Here is a 21,624-nt window from a genome sequence, read left to right as displayed (position 1 = left end):
ACTCTGCCTCTAATTGGCTTACCGTGATGTTGTTTCCCTACCTCTAACCAATCACTCAGCCCCCTACCTCTAACCAACCCAACCAACGAAGGCGACGAATACTAGCCAATCAGAGGCAGAGTAAGGAGGGCGATATCCTCGCCATCCTAGGAAAAAAAAAATTGGTGTACCTTTAAAAAACACGTCATCAACGTGAAGTCCCGCCTCTGTGAGGTGAAAGGGAAGTTGAGTCAAACAACAGGCCAGACTGCCTCTGACAGGGAAAATACGTCTGTCACCAGGGAGCCAAACACTCGTAAAATTTTATTTTCTGGTGTGTTTTTTAGTCGTAAATGTCCGAATGGTGTAGAAGAAGAAGGCGCATCAACATGGCAGACGTTTGGGAGCCGCTGTTGGCGACGCCGAAACTACGGGTGTCACTTTTCGCCTTTCTTCTCTTTCTTGTTGTCTCCCCTGGTGACGCCAGATTGCACCGGATAAGAAGCGCCAACTCCCCGACGGAGGAAACGTTAGAAACTTACGACAAATACTACAATTATGTCGACCTAACCGGGCGATTACAGTCCTTGGCTCAGAAACACCCTCACATAGCTAACCTGTCGAGCATAGGTCAGTCTGTGGAGGGCAGGGAGCTCTGGGTGATGCGGATCACCAAGGAGCCCAACATAGACACACCGGGGAAACCAAGATTTAAATACGTAGGAAACATGCACGGCGATGAAACCGTGTCCAGGCAGGTGCTGATGTACCTTGTAGAGTACCTGCTTACGAAATATGGGGAAGACCCGCGCATTACTGAGCTGGTGAACACCACGGATATTTACATCATGCCCAGCATGAACCCCGACGGTTTTGAGAAGTCCGAAGAGGGGGACTGCAATGGCGACAAGGGGGGTCGAAATAACGCCAAAGATGTTGACCTCAACAGGAGCTTTCCTGACCAGTTTGATGGGATAACTGTCGACCCAGATAACATCCCCGAGGTCATGGCTGTGATCAGATGGATCCAGGAGAAAAAGTGAGTCTCTCTGCTCCAGAAAAACCTTCTTTCCAGAAGCTGTTGTCCTACTAAACACCTGAACTGGACTGTTATTAACCTGGATTTTACATTTCACATCCCTCCTTTAATCCCTGCACTGGTCACTTTTTCATATTATTTCATCAAACTGGATTTAACATTGTACATTGCATTCAGCCTCCACTGTTGCATAATTTAATTATTTATTGCACGTGTCACATTAAATTTTAACACTTATCACCTTCATACACTTCATTTCTTTGTCCGTATTTACTTTGCACAGTCAATGTTTCATTTCAAGTTTTATATCCTATTTTTGAAATAGGATAGAAAACTTGAAACATTTTAAATGTCTAGGTTTTCATTTAATGTTAGTACTTCTAGTACTACTTTTCATTATTATTATTACCCTACTCTTATTCTGTTTTTATTCCTCTATGTTGCTTGTGGGAGCAAACACCAAGACACATTCTTTGTATGCTTGCATACTTGGCTAAAAAGCAGACTCTGAAACACACTCGTCTGACCCTTACTGCCACATAATCCACAGTCTCCAGTTGTTTGAGGTCTTGTTGTCTGGAACACAGTTGGAGTAGCTTCTGTAAACTTCATTGACCCTTTTTGGTCAGTGTGTCTCTCACAGTAGAGGATTTGGACTGTGACAAATATGTCATATCAATGAGTAACTCAATTCTGAGTCTCCTTTTATTTATTCAGCCCCAAGGGGGTAGCAGATGTGATTAATAGTAATAATCTCAGCAGCAACTGGGGAAACTATTATGGCATGAAGTTCATCTGGGGTTAGCCCTTCGCCTTAGCCATTTTGATAGTTCATCAATCGGTTGATCCAAAGTTTTAGCTTCTCAAATGTGAGATTTGTTTGATGTGTTGTTGTTTTTTCTTTTAAATCAATGTAAACTGAATATTTTTGGTTTTTAGACTGGTCGGGACAAAACAAGAAATTTCAAGACTTGGGTTCTGCAATACTATGATGGCCTTTTTCCACTATTAGCTGACGTATTTTAGACCAAATGACTAATCTAAAAACCTATCCACAGATTTTTGATAATGAAATTAATCACTAGTTGCAGCCCTGATTTGGAGAGCGATAAACATTTTTGTCAACGGGCAACTCAGTCTTCTTCTTTGTTATGACCTCAGGGGAAAACAGATGTGACTCATAGTAAAATCAGCAGGAACTGATTCCCCGGGACACAGTTATGATAATTGTGTGTTGGTCTGAGGCTCACTCGGAAAACTGGATTTGAGGCCTGCATGTTGACAAATATTCTTCCTGCTAAAGTGGCCTTGCCAGCTCCAGGGCTGCTCAGCAAAAAGGGAAATTACCTCTAAACAGCTTCACACTACATTACAATGTTTGTTTGAGGTACAGCGAAGTTGTTTCCTCATAACTAACAAAGGATAGGTTTGCATTTTTTCAAGTTTATCTTGATGTGATGCAGTGCATATTGTTTTAAGATGAACTTGAACCTATCTTTAAAGACTGCTGCTAAAATGTGTATTTTTCTCTCAAGGTTCGTGCTGTCAGGGAACCTGCACGGTGGTACTGTGGTTGCCAGTTACCCCTTTGATGACTCGGCCTTCCATCAGCGGCAGGGCCACTACAGCCAATCGGAGGACGACGGCCTGTTTCGTTACTTGGCCCTGGTGTATTCCAAGAACCACCCTGAGATGAAGACTGGCGAGCCCAACTGTCCCGATGCCCAAGATGAAACTTTTGAAGATGGCATCACCAATGGGGCGCAGTGGTATGACGTACCTGGTAAGACAACCCCTTTTTCCTTGTGTTCAATACCTTGTTTGTTTATTTATTTGGGAAATAATCAATGTAGATTAATCTCATTATTTCACATACTGCAATGATATTTTTGTGTTGTGTTACACCATTGTCTCCTAACAACTTTATTCTACCTTCTCACTTTTTGTTATTGAGCTAAAAGTCTGATGTGAGACACCTAGGCTGTGTGTCGTCATAGAAACGATCAATGGGAATAGTTGGAGGTCTTTGAACGAAGGCCTATTGTAGTATCTCCACTCATGGTTCTTTTATATATTTGTTGTGGGCAGCAGGCAAAGTAAAAATCCTGTTAAAATATTTGTATTGGAAGTCTAACCTGTGTTGCTGCGTGACGTCTCCCCATCTCAAAGCCAAGAATGTGTCTTTTTATTGTTAGACTGTTTACATCTTTTGTGGGTTTGTGCAAGCTACGACCTGTTTGAAGACACGCAGGGACAAACGATTTCCTTTAAACTTGGTGTTGTGCAGCTTAAGCTATTGTCACGGCGAGCTTTTCTCTGGCTACGGATCACAAGTAAAACAATCATTTGCCTGTCTTTTCTTAGCAGAACAGCTTCAGCTACATTCCGGAAAACAACTTGAACTATTTTGTTCACCAAAGCTGCTTAGAGGTGGACTCTAGTAGCCCGATTCCCTCATTTAATAAGCTCAGTTAAAAGGAAACGTGAAGCAAAGAAGTAATCATGAGGGCTGTTACAGTTCATATCGCTGCACTGTATAACCTCTTATAGATGGTATAAAAGTTTTTTTTAATAAAGCCACAGAGTAGAGATGCGACTGAGCCAAAAATCATGTCAGACTCACATTGCTGTCACAGCAGCCAGGTGTGGCGTGGTTTTGGCTTTACCAGGTGTCAAAATGCTGAAAAATGGAAAGCACTGAAGCTCAGAGTGCGCTACTCATCATGTTTATCTGCCGAAGCCTGTAATTACTAGTCTTAGTACACCTCATTCAGGATTACATCGACTCTTCTGACTGATTTTTGTATGTGTTTCTGTTCTCTGAATAAGTGTCTTCAGGTTGAGAAATGGCTCTTCTCACCATCACGCGGGCAGAAACTTGATCGGCATAGTCTCTACTTTTTGTTTTGTTGGTTTGTCAGGGGGGTTGGGAGGTGGTGATGTAAGGTGTCACCAGTTCATGTTACCACACTGCTTTTCCTTGCTTCTATTTGAAGTGTGTCAGATATTTTGTGTGCATACTACACTTACTGATTTCCATTAGCAAAGCCATCTACTGCAGGTGCACATAGTGTTTTTTTGCTGCCCAATTAAGTCACTACAATTCACTTCCAAGGTTAAGGTTGCTAATTTAATTTACTGGCCTTGTCCTGTCAGATTTTGTAATATTAGGAAGTAAATAGACAATTTCAGGATTAAGAAAAACAAGTATTTGCTCTTGTTGCAGGTCACTTTAAGCACTTGAAGCTCGATTGTGTCATGACAAGTCACAGGATCAGTTTATCACTAGGAATGAACTGGAGCAGTCAATCATTACCAAAGCCACACACACATTACAAAGCACACTTGTAAACACCAGCCAGAGTTTGCTATTACTTATCTTTGTAAATCTTGGCTTTAATTGTCATCAGGAACTAGAAGCACCGTGAATAGAGAATGAAGATGAGCTAGTTTGTTGTTGCTGTTTCAGGCTGTAATACAAACTAGTTATTTAAACTCTCAGTTGCATCAGTGTCTGCTTCAGTGACAATGCTTGTATCTGTTTGACCTGTCTCGATGGATGAAATGTCACAGCTAAAACTGGGTTAATGTCAGATGATGGAAACGGTCACAAAATGTGTGACATGAGTGGCCCAGGCAGAGCGCCAGGACCAGGACCCGGAGTCAGGAGCAGGAGATTTTTTGTGTGGCAGTCAGAGCTTGAAATAATAACATGTTATCTTGACTCTAAATCTTTTGACACAGTCTAGTCTCGGTGGATGTCCTTTATTTTAATTACTAACCCTCAACGAATGGCACTGTTGTTGAAAATGTGGTGTTTTTTTTCTTAAGCCTCTTCTGCGTTTGTTTACATGCATGCTGTATGCTTTGTTGAGACTGTTTCCTATTTTTCATCAAGCTAGAATTGAAACAGTAATGTTTATTGTTCATTTGTTCAAAGCGGTAGGCCTATTTTAATACAGCGTGTGTTGAAAGATGCACATCACTGCCTTTTAGAAATGCAAAAGAACAAGGTCCGGAACATAATTTTACTGTATGAAAATGCAGCTGTATTGCTGCGATAATCTGAGTGCCGTGCAAGTGCCTGACAAAGACACTCTTAGCAGCTTAACTGCTAGCAGTCATATAACATTAATACTTCCTTAAAAAGCATTACTTCTTGAATTAACAGTTCAAACGTTCAACCAACAAAAGAGATGCTTTATCGCAATGTACTGCTTAACCCCTGAAGTCCTCCCATATTAGCAGCCTCCCTGTGCCTACACAGAGCGCTCAGCTGCTAGCACTGACTTTGGCTCCATTGTCTGGTGGCTGGTTTCCTGCTAAGTTGAGGGTGTGTCACAGGGTCCGGTACATAGACAGGATATTTAAGGTTAGGGCTGCCATAGTCTGTCTGTGTGTTTGTCATACTCTATGAGCATAAAGGAGATGTTTGTTTTAAGTGATTTGCGTAAAAGACAATGGTAGCCTGATTCTACTTAAATTACTTAGCTCAAGACGAAGCCAAACATCTTGTGCTTTGTGAAAAGGTTAAATTTAGGGTTAATGTTGTTTGTCAGTTTGGTTTCCACACACTGTCGCAGCTGAATGTTGGTGGAGGGTTATTTGCTGTCATTAGCAGGAGACATTTTGTTAAGTGCTTGGTGTGTTTTGGTTGACATAGCACCCTGCTGTCTCTGCTGCCACCACAGGAGGTAAAACCTCAAGTGAATCACTCTGACACATCTCCACACACAACTCATATTCACAATAAGCTCAGAGGGCATGGTCCCTATTGTCCTGTGTAAATGTTTGTAACTACTACTGATAAATTAGCCAGGGGCATACAACAGGCATATCTGTTCTGTGAAACATATCCGATGAGTTGTTAAGAGTTTATCACGTCTTCTGAAGTTGCCTGTTCCAGTTTCCAGTAAATGACCTGGCAGCCGGTCACCCTTCCCAAGTTTCAGCCTGCTGAACAGCTGTTGCTTGACCCAGGATGACTCTGAAAAACTTGCGATTGTGGTGTATATTTTGGTACATCTGCTCTCAGAGCCACGGCGTGTACCACATCGCAGCCTGCAGCTTTTCTCCTTAGCTTGTAAGCGATGCATTGTAATTTTCTTTACTGCATTTCCTGCAGTTACCAAAGTCAGTAAGTAATGTGGCTTTCAGGAGGATGTCATCACCAGACAAGCAAATGAAATGAAAATGAAATGAAATTAATGATATAGTTTGCAAAAGGCTCAGAATAAGTGGTATGCAATATTTTAAACTTCCCATATCGAAATGTGATACAGTATTAGAGAATGTTAAAGTCTTGTTGTTATTTTAGCCTGTTCAGCATTTAAGTTGATGACTGTGTTTTAATCTAAGTTTGTGTGTTAAGAAATAGACCAACGTTTTCTGTTGTGGTTTGGTTGATGTCTTCCTCATTTAGTCTGTTAGGTGGCTGGTTCCTTTGCTGAAGTTTTTTGTCCATGTTTGGTGTGTGAGCCCTTTCCCTTGCAAAATGGCAAATGGTGGCTGTTTTTATTGGGTTCCCACTGGCCACCCAGCAGGCAGTCATGGCAACCCTGTAGTGACGGAGGCTCTGGCTGCCTGCTGTCGTTCCAGTGGGATGGCCGGCCGAACGGCCTGCCCTCCTGTCTGTCTCTTCTGTTTGCCTTACTGGAAGGCTGGATTGGCTGCTGCACTACGGATGTCCTGGCTTGTTGCCACATTAAACACTATCTTTAAATTGTGGCATAGAGGAGACATAGACAGGCTAAAGCCTTTCCAGATAGTTTCTTGACTCAATTGCTGGCCTAGCACCAGTACGGGGCCTAAATTTAGTGAAACTGCATGTTAAAGGATTTACTTTATGAGTACATGTGTTGTGTACACACCAGTTAAATATACATATATCCTTCTCTTTAATGTATTTTTCATGTTTTTGAATGTGACATTGAATAAAATGTGCCATTTCTAACATGCTTGATTTGTTGTATTTCTGTTTTGTTATCCAGGAGGGATGCAGGACTACAATTATCTCTATGGAAATTGTTTGGAAATTACCATGGAGCTGAGCTGCTGCAAATATCCTCTTTCTACCGAGCTCCACAAGGAATGGGATCTGAACAGGGAGTCATTACTGGCCTACATAGAGAAGGTGGAGCTTATATCTCACAAAAGGAGCTATGATACAACAGCATTCATTATTATAATACACTTTCTGTTTTTTGTTTATTTAAAAGGATAATGATTCCCCAATTGAAACACATCTTTTAACTTTGGTTCACAGATACTGCTTTTATTCATTTTAATCTTATGATGCTAAAGTTCAGCTAGATGTCCTTGGTTTTTACAATGTTGTTGTTTTCCAGGTCCATATTGGTGTCCGTGGCTACGTGAAAGACGCCATCAGTGGTGCTGCTCTCACCAACGTCAGTATTTTGGTGGCAGGCATCCGCCACAACCTGACCACAGGACAGTATGGAGACTACTACCGCCTTCTGCTCCCAGGAACATACAACATCACAGCTGTAGCCCAAGGGTGAGTAATACTAATGAACTTCCTTCTCATAGCAGCTTTTCACATACAGGGTGTGCAAAGCATTATGAAAGGCATTCAAGGACAGTACATGAGAAATGGTGGTTAATAATTGTCAGTAAACATGTTTTTTCAACTCGCAAGAAACCGTTTGATCCACTATTAAAACTAGGTAATGTAGATGCAATATGGGAAAAGGAAAGATTTGACAAAGTGTTGTTTGAATTCATTGCAAAGACCAAAGACAGCCCAGCAAATGGTGCATTCATTACTTCCTGTTGTCTCATGATTCTTGCCAAATCACAATGAGAAAAGCAAAATTTGCAGTCTAGTTTTTCAAACAAAGAGGCTTAGTCTCCATGTCTTGGCTAGACTTTCCCTTATGTGCTGCACAAAAAAAGCGAATAACATCAGTTACTTCCTCGAAGTAGTAGCTCTTTGTTAGTGAAGTGAAGAAAACCACATTCTTTGTTCAAGGACTTCCTGGTAGAGACACTTAGTGGAAACTGCACTGTCTTTGTTGTGGCAACTGTGTCATTTAATTTTGGTACATCATGGTGCTTTTAAGGTGGAATTGAAGTCCTCAAGCATGTTATCTTTACACAGGTACGCATCAATGACTGTCCACAATGTCCAGGTTGTAGATGGCAAACCCACAGAACTTAACTTTACCCTGGCACCTGTGGTCAGTGATGCTGCAGGTAGCATCACCGTGCCCACAACTTCCATGCCATTGACCAGTGATCCAAACATCTCCACCACTACTATCAACTCCACCTGGGTGGTACCTTCTGAGGGAAACAAGAGCAGCCTTCCTGTGTTTCCACCTGAAGAGCAGCCCACTCAGCCGCAGATGTTTCGCCACCACAACTACGCAGACATGGAGCTTTTCTTACGCATGTACAGCAGCAAGTACCCATCCATTACCCATCTTTACTCTATCGGCCACTCAGTGGAAGGCCGGGAGCTCTATGTGATGGTCATCTCAGACAACCCCACTGTTCATGAGCATGGTATGTTCTAGAGGGTTGTTTAATAGAGTCATTGAGTGATGGTTCATTGTGTTTATATGTCATGAAGTTTATGCCTTTAACTGCTCTGTGCATTCTTTGGCAGTATGATATTTTCACTTTGCCTCCCACTCTCTGTTTCCATCAGGTGAGCCAGAGTTTAAGTATGTGGGCAACATGCATGGTAATGAAGTGGTGGGCCGGGAGTTATTGCTCAACCTCATTGAGTACCTGTGCCGTAACTATGGCACTGACACAGAGGTCACTAATTTGGTCAACAACACTCGCATTCACATCATGCCTTCTATGAACCCGGATGGCTATGAGGCAGCTACTGAAGGTAAGAGAAAGAGACACACATACACACATTGTGGGCAAACTCTACACATGTCAGGCAACAGTCAAGAAACACTTTCTGCAACACCTACCAAGTATACATTTTTAAGACATGTAACATGTTAAATATTTTAGTATGCAGGTGTTGGATGTTTTGCTTTAGATGTGAACAAAGGTGTAACATTACAGGAACTGAACTGCAATTTGATCACTTGACTATCATTCATTGTGTGTAAGTGGCTGGGTGCCATGAAATGTACAGAAAATGTAAATGAAACAGGACTTTCAAAGTGACCAGATCACATTCATATACAGTGCAAATCTTTAGTGATCACAAAATATCATATAGTATTCATATTGTCTTTTAGGTTTAGGAGACAGACCATCAGTATTTTTCACAATTTGGTGTTATTTCTGTGCATATAAGCTGTAAAAGCACAAATAACAAATTTTCCTGAAGGGGCTTTACAGTCTGTTCAACATACAACAGCCTCTGTCGTTAGACCCTCTATTCAGATAAGGAAAAATGGTTGAAATGCTGGCGTCAGTTGTTGTGCAGATGCCTGAGTCATACCTGCACAACAGCTGCAGCTTTTTTGCCTCTGTGAATATTTTAAAAGTATGGGAAAGTTTCACAAAGCATTTCCTCTGCCTGAAAATGGTAAACAGGAAATATAGAGGTGGTGGAGCTGAGAACACTGTACATCCGTAAGAAGGAACAGGTTGTGGTTTCAGATGCATGTCGATCGCTCAACACTAGTACTTGTTTCCTCACAGGTGATGTAACGGGATACAAAGGACGCAACAACAGCAACAATTTTGACCTGAACCGTAACTTCCCAGACCAGTTTACCATCATCAAAGCGCCCAGACAGCCAGAGACTATAGCTGTGATGAACTGGCTGAAGAGCCACCCCTTCGTCCTGTCAGCCAACCTCCATGGAGGCAGGGTCCTTTTTTGAGCTTTTAGTAGCACAGATTGTAGTCTTTCATTGTCACGACCATCTTCTGTTCTTTATTAGTTTAATGTTTTATATATTTTGCGTTTTTTTTTTTGAAAACCACAAACAAAATAGAATTTTAAAGTTACTTCAGTAACTGTTAAAGATTACTGCTATGATTTGATATTTTGGTTGTATATCCTCAGTTTAAATTTAGATTAAATATGTGTATTTATATACACGATATGTGTATTTAAGTTCGTTTATTTATATCAAATTTGTTTTTCCTTATTTGCTTTGTCTTATCTTTGTGGAATTTAGGTTCCTTGGTGGTCAACTATCCCTATGATGATGACAAAGAAGGGGTAACACAGTACAGCCAGTGTCCCGATGACAAGGTCTTTCAGCAGGTGGCTAGAGCCTACTCACAGGTAATTGGACATGGTTGCTACTGGATCTGTTTCATGCTGAGATAACGTCTACTTATGGTTTCATGTTATAATGGAAAAACAAAATGTGGAGTTGAGTTGGAGAACAGATAAAAGACCCTGGCTTTTTGTGAAATCTGTGGTGCGACAAGGTTTGAAAACTTGATTACAACGGTACTCATTGTTGAGCTCTCTTGTGTGTGTTTTTTGTGCTCATGTGCGTGCAGGAGAATCCTCTGATGCACAATGGACACCCTTGTGAGGACCTGTACCCTAAGGAGTATTTTCAGGATGGCATCGTCAATGGTGCCAACTGGTACAATGTTCCTGGTATGCCTACATTTTGTCTCCTTTGTTTTTCCACAAGAAATCATCCAAAACACCCATTTAGACTTTATTTTAGATTTTAAGATAATTCACATGATATGGAAGAGTTGTGTCTGTGTATAAAAAAAAAAGCACACAGAGGATATTTCTGTTTTTATATACAAGTTTAGACAGTTGGTTTGTTTGCAAAAGCTGTATTCAGTCAAATTAATACAAAAGAAAAGCTGTAGTTATAAAGTTCAGTGTTACTGGTTCTTCACTAATGGACACAATATTGCAATTACATGGTGGAATAAATCTGACACATTTTGTCTCTATATGTCTGTGTGTAGTCAATCATGAAACCTGTACCTATCATAGATGCTATAATCACATAAAGACTTCTACACATAGGCGCTGTAATGAAAGCTTTAAAGTTTGAGAAGGGAGTTAAAAAGGAAAAACGTTCTTTTTCTCCAGGTGGCATGCAGGACTGGAACTACCTTAACACTAACTGTTTTGAGGTCACCATTGAGCTGGGTTGTGTAAAGTACCCCATGGCCAAGGAACTGCCAAAATACTGGGAACAAAATCGACGGGCCTTACTCCAGTTTATACACCAGGTAATCCCTGGTACAACATTAACATTACCCTAAGCTTTCTCCTCACTTTTTGCATGTTTTGCATCTACTTACATGTATGTGGTTGTGTGTGTGTGTGTTTGTAGGTCCACAGCGGAATAAAAGGCACAGTGTCTGACTTAAGGGATGGTACAGGCATTCCCAATGCCACCATTAGTGTGAAGGACATAGATCACAGCATCATTACAGCCCACACTGGAGACTACTGGAGACTTCTGGTCCCTGGGACCTATTCTGTCACTGCCTCTGCCCATGGGTAAGATTAGAATATCAAGAGGAAGAAGTGGGGTCTAAAAAACAAACTGAGAATTTCCTAAACAAACTAATATTACTGTTACTCCCTCTGTTTTTCAGATATACACCTGTGACGACGTACGCCACAGTTTCAAAGCATAGAGCGGAGGTAGTGGACTTCAGACTGACACGGATACACTCAGACCCATCTGAGAGGGAGTTCGACAGCTTAATCAAGGACCTCTCTCTAGGCCAGGGTTTAGAGCAGTTGGTGAGGAGCACAGCCACAGAGAACAACTTCCGCTACAAACGCTATAAAGAGCTGTCTGCCTCCCTGAGAGGCCTCACCCTCAACTTTCCCAAAATTACATCATTACGAAGGTGAGCAGGTTTTATCTTGTCCAACCGTGCATATCTGCCAACCAACACCACCTCCCTGCTCTGTGGTTTTTATGCTTTTTATTAATAGATTTTTATAATACTCACCTATAAACTGGTTCCTCTCTTTTGTCTAGCTTTGGCCAAAGTGTGGAGTTTCGAACCATTTGGGCTCTGGAAATCTCCAACAAACCAGGGGAGGCTGAACCATCTGAACCCAAAGTCCGCTTTGTAGCAGGGATCCATGGTAATGCCCCAGTGGGCACAGAGCTGCTGCTGGAGTTTGCTACCTTTCTGTGTATGAACTATGGAAAGAACCCAGTCATTACTAGGGTGAGTTTTGGGGCCCTTCTGGAAATATAGTATTTGATAGCCCCGACTGCTACTGTACATGTATGTATCTACTGTGTTAGCTTCTACCTTTAAAAAAAAACAAAACAAAAAAAAACACAAAATGTGACTTTTTTTTAAAAATATTTATTTTTTTAAAGCAGTACACAATACTCTTTGTCAATGCAACCTGAGAAGTCCATACCCTTTTTATATCTGGGATTGGGGTTAATCTATTAATTATAATTTTGTTTTGACAGCAATACAATCTGCTCTAGTAAATATATGGTTCAGCCTTGTCTTTAAATGTTCATTCTCCATTTTCCTTCCCTAGCTGATCAATGAGACACGGATTGTCATCGTGCCATCCATCAACCCAGATGGAAGGGAACAAGCGATTGAGAAACAGTGCACCTCCACCCAGGGCTTGACCAATTCTCATGGAAAGGATCTGGACACAGACTTCTTTGGTTAGTTGTATAGGTTTGTTTCTGTGCAATTAATTTGAGAAGCAGGGAGACCGACAGACAGACAAAAGATAACTTGTCATTTAATCTACTATTGTCAAAGATTGCTTGTATATATTTTCCACTTGTAACAAATCCTTTTCCTGTCTGCTGTCTTTATATGTTTTTTCTTTTTCAGGCAATGCATCACAGCGTGTGGTGGAGGCCCAACCGGAGACCAGGGCGATGATGGACTTGATCCTAGATAAGGGCTACACACTGTCTGTGGCCCTCGATGGAGGCTCCCTCGTTGCTACCTACCCTTATGACAAGCCTGTCCAGTCTGGTAACACTACCATACAAAATTTCTATTATTTTACTGCTTATTCATATTTAAGTTTGTAAGGAATTTGTTTTATCAGGTTATCTAATTTATAGTATATTTACATAAGATTTTAAAATCCTTTAATCTGGGGTGTGAGGGATGGAATCACACACAAGATTGCTAAAGAATTTGCATTTGTCCACCTAACATTTAAATCTTGGAGCAAAATATCTTGACAAGTTGCGGCCAAATTGCCGTAAACTCTGGAATAGATATTCAGAAAGTCCACTGTCAGGCCAAAAGGTCAACATATTTTCAAGAAACATCAAAATCTAATCGGCTGATTTCCGTATTTACTGAGCACATTCACGCTCCCACTAAGATGAACTTCCTTCAGTTGGACACTCCACAAACCTTCCTGTTGCTCCACCTTCGAGTCAGAATATCAACTTGGCACACAGCATACATATTGTATCTAGAATGTAATTGGTTGATTTTGATTAAAATTGCTGAAAAGTGATTCCTCCTTTTTATTTGAATGACACTATAGATGACATATTTCCATTAGTTACAGTACATAGTAACTTTTGTTCTTGTGTCCTACATTTCACACAATGTCTTGATCAAACTAGTGGGGCTGTAGACTTTTGTTTTTTTTTTTTTTTGTTATATAAAATTTTAAAAATGCAGTCACACACTAATGTGCTTGTCCTCACAGGCTACAGTCTGATTTGACAAGCTTTCCTTTTTTGGCTATAAACGTAATAAAGTCAAGTAACTGCAAGTCACAGTGAGAAAGAAAAACAAACCATCTGAACACTGATTGTCTCTTAACATCACTTAATAGCACTTAACTTGGATTTAACTGACTCACATTTATTTATTCATCATTTCCAGTTGAAAATGAGGGCACTCTGAAGTACTTAGCGAGTGTTTATGCCAAAAACCACCCCAAGATGCACCTCGGGGACACTGGATGTTCAAATAATGGGCAGAGTATGCAATTTAAATATTACAAATAATTCAGGTTGTCATATTGGTATTGAATATATCAGTCGTCATTGATAAGATGATAGTGGTTAAGACCTTATGGAACTTTTCTGTCATTCAGTGGGCAACATCCCAGATGGAATTATGAGGGCCGCAGAGAGACAAAGTCACATGGGGAGCATGAAGGTAAGTCTCTCCACCCCAGTTTCTGTGGTGACAGTTATCACAGTTAGGGGGGTCTCCATCCTGTCATAATTGTGGCATATGATACATACAGTACGGAAGGCAGCACTTGTGTTTTTTCAGGGATGTTTCTGTTTTGATAGCTTGTTAAACTATTTTGAGATCCTGTATTTTCAGTTTGAAAGGTCTGTCAAATCAAATGTGAAAATCATTGTGTGTCTCCCAGGACTTCAGTATGGACTTTGGTCACTGTCCAGAAATCACAGTGTACAGTGGCTGCTGTCTGTTTCCCCCGGCTGAGCAGCTGCCCACGCTCTGGGCAGAAAACAAGAAGCCTCTTCTAAGCATGTTGGTGGAGGTATGCTGCAATATTTTATCAGGGAGCTTTTAGCACATGGCTTAATCTAGCTGTATGTAGATTTTAAACAATTTTATGATTTGTATAACATTGCTTTTCTCTCCATTTCTACCCCATCCAGGTCCATAAAGGGGTGCGTGGCGTGGTGAGGGACAAGAGCGGGAAGCCTATCGTTGGTGCCATCATTGTACTGAATGGGGGAGTGAGAGTCTTCTCTGGAGAGGAAGGCTACTTCCGTGCGCTGCTGGCTCCAGGCAACCACAACATTGAAGCTGTTGCTGATGGCTACCAACAGCAACGGCAAGAGGTACACAGTTATGCACATATCATGCATTATGCAAGCTGGGAATGTGATAAAGAGGTTAATGGTGCAGTAACACTTAACCATTACTTTAATTAATTGGCATTTGCAGGTGATGACAAGTTAATTTAATTTAGAATTTCTGAGTCAGATTTTCCCTCATGAAAAGTTAAACATACAAATGGAGAATTTTCAAATGTCTATATCTACCTCAGATTTATATTAAAACAGGGGGGGCTTTTGAATTTATTTTATGACAAAGTATTTGCTCACAAAAAGTGATATAAAGGCATGTTTGTTTATGCTTAGTAAAACAAGAGGCTGTCTGGTTTTGAGTAAGTATTTTTTATGACAATGTTTTGGAAAGCAGAAACCAGCCCTGGCCTGGTTGTTATCACATGCGATATGCTCTACAGGTGGCGATCATACATCCACACACACAGTAGGATACATTATTTCAGTACTTTACAAGCTTGCAAACAAAGAAACAAACAGACTGAGCACTTTGGACTCAATTTAGATACAAACAATGATTAAAAATGCAGCATGCATTGATATTGACTTCTTTCTGTAGGTCTTGCGTAATTTAACTTGAGGAGCCTGACAGCAAAATTTCAAACATTTGACATTACTTTGTTCATTAAACATTTCAATATAAATCTGTCTACTACAAGGCAAACAAAATATGTCTAAAGTATCAAGAGACAAATGAAAATTTTTTTTCATAGAATGTCTGTAGAAGAATATTATTTGGGCTCCCCGTTACTGTCTATGTCTATGAAGGGTGTGGGACGGAGCACGCAGAATCTCTCCATCACCTCCACCTTTCTGTTTGGCTGCTCTGAAAATTGAAGCGTTGGGTACGCCAGCTCTTTAAACAGATGTTCCTTAATGGTACGTCCCAGCTCCAGACTGTACACTGCATGCTGCCCGCAAGGACTAAAGAGCGGATCCACCACCAAATGATATGTATGTTGGTACTCTGGTACCGTGAAACCGTGGATCATCAGAGGTCCTGGCTGACTAGTTGGCACACTGCCAGAGCCGTTTTCCTCAAATGTAAGGACTTTGTCACTGTGGGGCAGATGGAGGTCTGGAAGAACAGCAGCATTCCTTATATATCTGTCGTCCAGTGGCTTTTGGGAGTCTGCTTCACTCTGCTCACACTGGAAGTCCAAATCATGACTCGGAGCCAACATGTATTTCCTCACCTTTGTAGTCTCCCCATATTTCTTAGGACATCGAATATGTCTCCTTAGGCCATAGGGACGCATCTCATACAGTAGCTCTGGAATTTAAAGCAATATCACTTGGATTGGGTTTACTGTAAAGAAAACAACCAACAAACCATATTGATAATGAATTTAAGATCAAGAGGTGCACTTACTCTTTGACAACAACTCTTTGGGTGTGTGTTCAGACAACATTACATCATTGAATTATGTTTGAAACCATATGGTCTGAAATCCTGGTTTCCCAAGCTCCATTGAGTCCAGCTTTCCCAGTTATTTTTAAACCACATTTAAATAATGACAGTGAATAAATAAGAGACACAAGCCACTTCACTTGATATGGAGAAATAACAAACGAGTTACAAGAAGTAAATAGAGACTGAAAACTGAGATCCTTGCAATTTACCTCTCAAAAGAAAGCTGAGTAATTTTAAATTTTTATAAGCCAGCGCTCAAATCCTATTTTAGACATGCAAGACAACCTGCAGCAGGTTATACTATGCAATCACACCTGCAAATGAGGCTTGCTAATTAGGTAATTAACAACCTCACTTGTGTAGGGAGCTTCAGCAGACAGCTAAATGCCTGTTGGCTCCACTTGGAAAGACAGTCAGGATGGATAAGAGGACACGGTAGAGTTTGATGTTTTCTTTTTGTTGTGACATTTTGATAATTTTTTTAAGTTGGTAAAGAAGTAAAGTTTGTAAAACTACAAAACAACTCAATTATTTGGATTTCTCATGCCGTGCCAAGCTTTACGTTGACTGCAGCAGTTTGCAGCTTATATTCAAAGGCTATCACACCCCAATTAAATACAGAAAAAAAGAGTTTCATTCAGATGAGAGAGCCCTCCTACTATTTGCAGAAATTGTAAATCATCATCCCCACATGAATCAAATCTGACACTGTTTTAGGAAGACTCTGAGGTTGACTGAAGTATTTTTGCTGTGTTTCAGGTGGTGGTATCTTCCTATGAAGCTGCTAGCTCCATCATCATTGAGTTTGACATGGACAACAACATCTTTGGCCTGCCCAGGGAGTTTGTGGTTGCCAGTGCAGGTAAGTGCTCCTATGAAATGGCCTTTTCTTACCAGTATTGACTTTATGTGTATTATGTGGGTCATCCATGTAGAACTAAACCACTATCATTTTGTATTTTGGATACTGTAATGGGCTAAGACTTCAACATATAGTTTTATGTTGATGTCATGCTGTGTTTTAATGTTGCTAAAAACCTGTTGACAGTGACTGATTAATTGCTCCTGCAATGCGTCTCATGCTACTGATAAAAGTTTAAGAATCAAACACTTCTCCACTTGAATTGTGACTAAATCTAGTATGCTGGTAATCTTTAACACAGACAGCAGGCACATGGCACACTGCCTCCCCTATACAAAGTGCTGTACGGTTGAAGTACACTATAGAGGTCTTATTCAGGGCTTTTAAGAGTGGTTTGAAGCCTTAAAATAGTATTTGACTTAAAGAATGGCAAAATGTGTCTCTTTGTATCTTAATCATCAAAATAAAAAAGTCAAATGACTTCATTATGAGGTGTGAGATCAAACAATTAAAAAAAAAACAGTTGGAACTCTTGCCAGCTAGAAGCTGTGTATACTGTGTACACATGCAGACATGCTCAGATTTGTATTTCTCTTCCGCTCTGCAGCAGCCTCCATGACGGCACTGGTGGTGACGGCGTGCATCATCTGGTGTGTGTGCGCAGCCAAGTCTAATCATCAGAAAGATGGCTTCCATCGCTTGCGGCAGCACCGAGATGATTATGACGACGAGATCCGGCTCACTTCTATGGGCTCCAAGAAGTCTCTGCTTGCTCACGAGTTTCAGGACGAGAGTGAAAGCGATGAGGAGACACTTTACGCCAACAAAATCTGAGAACCATCGCACCAATTTGGCTGTTGGCTCAGTATTTTATTTTGATTTCCCCCTTAAATTTAACCCCCGGCCAACGAGGAACAGGTTGAACTCTTGACAGCGTTTCTGTCTTTATGACTGATTATATGATAAGAGTGATGAAGACACTTTGTTCTGCTACACAAACAAATTCTGAGCACTCACTCAAGTTATATTAGTGCTACTAAATTGATAGTTTTGAAAACATCCTGCTGCTGTCTGGACTGGAGGGCTGGCTTTTTTGTGCTCCATCTCTGCCTGACTGGATCAGGAGAGCGGGAGAGACGGGGGACAAAGAGAGGGAGAAAGAAAGTAAGGTTCAGTCCACTCATCCGTCCTTATAGCAGGTTTTGAGTCCCACAGCTGCTTCATTTCCGAGCCACACAAGAATCCTCTTGTAGACCACTCAGTACCTGTCCTGCCTGGCTAAGGGGTCAAGCCAATAAGTCCAAATAAACCTCTTGTTCAGTGGATGTGTAATGAACTCTGGATGGAAGTGCTTAATCTCACACAATTCCTGCCCCCCACCCCCCCCCACCCACTGATGTCATCACCATGCATTTCTTTGAATACTGCTTTCAGCTTGGTAATGAGAAATGGAATCTGTCTATTTTATCAAAGACAGCATTGCAACATCGAAGTGTCAGAGCCTTTTGGGAGACTGAATCCAATACTGTGCCTTGGCTTCTGTAAAGTTACAGTCCATTTGGGCTGTAGTATGCGACAGAAAGCAGCAACATAGTGAATAGATAAGTTGGTCCATGCTGGAATTTGATCCATCCTATACTCAGGTGGTAGGAAAAGTAAGAAATTGCTTAAAGGACTGCTGAATTCCCATGTTGCACTGTGCTGGCCTGCCTGGGTTAAGTAGTTTTGTATTTTTCCAGTGTGTTTAACGCTGTGGCCAAAATCATAATGGGAGCGAGCTTCTCAAGAGCTTTAAAGCATCAGGGAGAATCCGTCACCAAGCTTAAATGCAACCTTTATCAGTTAGTGCAGAGGGCGCTGCTGTATGCATGGAGGTCACTTGCACTAAATGGAAAGCAAGGATCGTCCCATATCATTGGCCAAGGAAAAACTATGAATCTCTAAATATGTAATCATGAAAAGAAGAATGTATGTTTATTTTTTCTTTCCTTTTTTTTTTTGTTTTTAAATATAATTTTGTGGGAAAATTTCAAACTGTCTGTACATGGAAAGTTACTGCTGACTTTCATGCATGTCACATCGAGTGTGTTCGCCCCGTTTTTGATCGAGACTGTGCACTCTCACCATTTTTATAATCTGTCACTGTAAGGAATATCATTTTTTTGTTTTGTTTTCATCTGAATGTGTGAGCATTGTCCCCTCTAAACAATACTTTGGACTGCAGAAGTCACACTAAGTTTGTCCGTCCATTAATTATCAGTGTCTACAATGAAAGTCAGAGCCACCCATTCCACACCGTTTAAAGGTCCAGTGCAAAGAAATTCACATTTTCTAAATGCAGTGTTAGACAAAGGGCATAGAATTCACACACAACTTATAATACATAATTTTACTAGTGATAAATGGACCTTAGACTATTTTGGCACACAAAGGGCATTTAAATTGAAAATTAGTTAGTTTCAAATCATCATTATCATTAGTATGCACTGTTAATAAGTGCTTCAGACAGTTGTTGGGGACACTGACAGATTGCCTTAATGGCTTTGAAGAGCAACATATGGTTGGTGTGTAATGCGGTAATTTCTTTAAACAACTCAATTTGAGTGGGTAAATGGGCACATCAGGGGGACAGGTTTGTGTACAGACATGAAAGTAAACTGGAAACTGATGGGAAGAAGGAAAAACTGAGACCTCTCTGTTGGTATTCCTTGGCTGAAACGTCCACTTTGGTTCAGAATTTTACTTCTAGCAAAATCAGGTGAACTGCCAAAAACCAAAAAAAAAAAAAAAGATTTTTCCTTAAATCTCAAGTATTCCTAACTGAATTGTAATCATTACACTGGATCATTTAAAACATCAGGTGGCTCATAAATTGGTAATGCTATGCATGTTTTTCATCACAGTAGTTTGAAAGATTACGCACCTGTTCACTTAAATACATGGTCACTAAGAAACTGCCTTGATTTCCAGTTACGTTGAGGAGAGATTCCTTTCTTCTCCCTTTTAACGAATGCAGCTGTCACCAGTAACATTAAACCTGATGTCTGTGTCGAGACACAGTTTTGTATATTATTTGTCTTTCTTAAACTGTGTCTGTGAATGCGTGTGTGTGTGTGAGTGAATTTTGAAAGTTAAGCGCGCGTCAGGGTCACGCAGTGTTGGTGTGAAGATTTTATATATACTGGAATCAACTGTAAATAATGTTTGCCAATTGTGAATGGAGAAAATAAGTGCAATTTATGTTCACCATGAATTTACACACAACAAAATGTTTCATAAGACGCTCTGTGTGACATGCTAACATGCACAACAAACTCATGAAACACAATGAAATAAAACATCTCACAATGACTCTTGCTTTTGTGATGCATTATAGGGAACTGCTATTATCTTTGTGACACTTCATTTAAACAGACCATCCAGCAGTGAAGCAGGAGAGTGTGAAGAGACCAAATTTTAATCACTGAAGCAGAATTTATTCAAAATTAACAATAACATGATAATCAAAGAACTGACTTTATAGCACAGCTGGAGAAAATGGTGCTTGTGTCCCCTTTTTCTTCTGTCTCTTGTCCATGGGCAGTGTGTGTAATGTGATTAAAAGAGCTGCTTGCTATGTTTGAGACTGCGGGAGTGCTGCACATACTAGTTAGACGACAGCCAAATATGTAGTGACCTAAAACTGGACTCTCAGGGGTGTAGTGAAAGTTTCTGCACCAAGGGAACACTGGTATTGATTGCTGCTGCTTCATTGGCAGTAAAGTTCAGGTAAAGTATTACCAAAGTAGAGCTGGGCAATATATTAATATTGTATTGATATCGTGATATGAGACTAGATATCGTCTTAGATTTTGGATATTGTAATATTGTGATATGGCATAAGTGTTGTCTTTTCCTGGTTACATTTACCCACTTAGTCATTATATCCACATTAAAGATTGTTATTCATCAAAAATCTCCACCAATAGTCATCCCTTCAATACTATCACAATATTAATATTGAGATATTTGGTCAAAAATATTGTTATATTTGATTTTGTCCATATCGCCCAGCCTTATGCCAAAGTAATTAAAATTACAACTGAGCTTGGACAGTGTAGAGAATTTATATTGGATCATGTTTTGCACAAAAAAGAAGCACATCCTTTTGAATATTTAACAGGCATAGTGCCCATAGAGCTACATTAGACTTACACATAAATAAACACAAAGTTGTTCATATTTAAATAAAAAAGTGTAAGTATATAAGCATTGATCCTACAATACTGCTATATTGAAAATGGATTTAATTATCTCCAAAATACAAAAAACATAAAAAAGAGAGAGAAAAAAATTTCTTACAGTATACAATATATACAATTTTGTGCATATTGACTATACTTGTCTGAAGCAGTATGATCATGTTTCTACTACAAACTTGAAATAAACATGAACTGCTGAAACCATAGTGTATGTCAACCATGGATGTATTATGATGTCAACCTACACTGTGTATACAGTCTATGGTTGAAACGGGTTGTGGCAGCCGCAAATGGCCTCTAGGTGGTGCTGTTTATATTATCGGTGCACGCTGTTGTTTTTTTTTTTTAATTTT

The 21,624-nt window shown here is 40.3% G+C and overlaps 1 protein-coding gene across 1 annotated transcript; it reads left to right on the top strand.

Moving 5' to 3' along the window:
- The first annotated feature begins 209 nt into the window (after positions 1 to 209).
- cpda (carboxypeptidase D, a) lies at positions 210 to 20,381 on the top strand. The gene is made up of 21 exons (XM_067594631.1): positions 210 to 1,018; positions 2,554 to 2,801; positions 7,009 to 7,151; positions 7,366 to 7,535; positions 8,139 to 8,545; positions 8,691 to 8,882; positions 9,656 to 9,823; positions 10,141 to 10,250; positions 10,475 to 10,577; positions 11,034 to 11,176; positions 11,281 to 11,450; positions 11,549 to 11,809; positions 11,944 to 12,139; positions 12,471 to 12,606; positions 12,782 to 12,928; positions 13,805 to 13,903; positions 14,019 to 14,083; positions 14,307 to 14,438; positions 14,560 to 14,745; positions 16,928 to 17,030; positions 17,638 to 20,381. Exons 1-21 carry the CDS (start codon positions 333 to 335, stop codon positions 17,862 to 17,864), a joined length of 4,092 nt encoding a protein of 1,363 aa, XP_067450732.1. The 5' UTR covers positions 210 to 332; the 3' UTR covers positions 17,865 to 20,381.
- Positions 20,382 to 21,624: the final 1,243 nt, after the last annotated feature.

This window comes from Thunnus thynnus, chromosome 7, assembly GCF_963924715.1.
Source record: "Thunnus thynnus chromosome 7, fThuThy2.1, whole genome shotgun sequence".
Classification (NCBI taxonomy): Eukaryota; Metazoa; Chordata; class Actinopteri; order Scombriformes; family Scombridae; genus Thunnus; species Thunnus thynnus.
This window is presented reverse-complemented; position numbering and strand designations above follow the sequence as displayed.

Bases quoted from the DNA above. Each gene is read 5' to 3' on its own strand.
- cpda (XM_067594631.1), top strand. From the start codon at position 333: ATGTCCGAATGGTGTAGAAGAAGAAGGCGCATCAACATGGCAGACGTT. The intron at 9,824-10,140 runs GCAGGGTCCTTT...TGTGGAATTTAG, and splicing joins GTCAGCCAACCTCCATGGAG to GTTCCTTGGTGGTCAACTAT. The intron at 17,031-17,637 runs GTAAGTGCTCCT...TCCGCTCTGCAG, and splicing joins GTTTGTGGTTGCCAGTGCAG to CAGCCTCCATGACGGCACTG.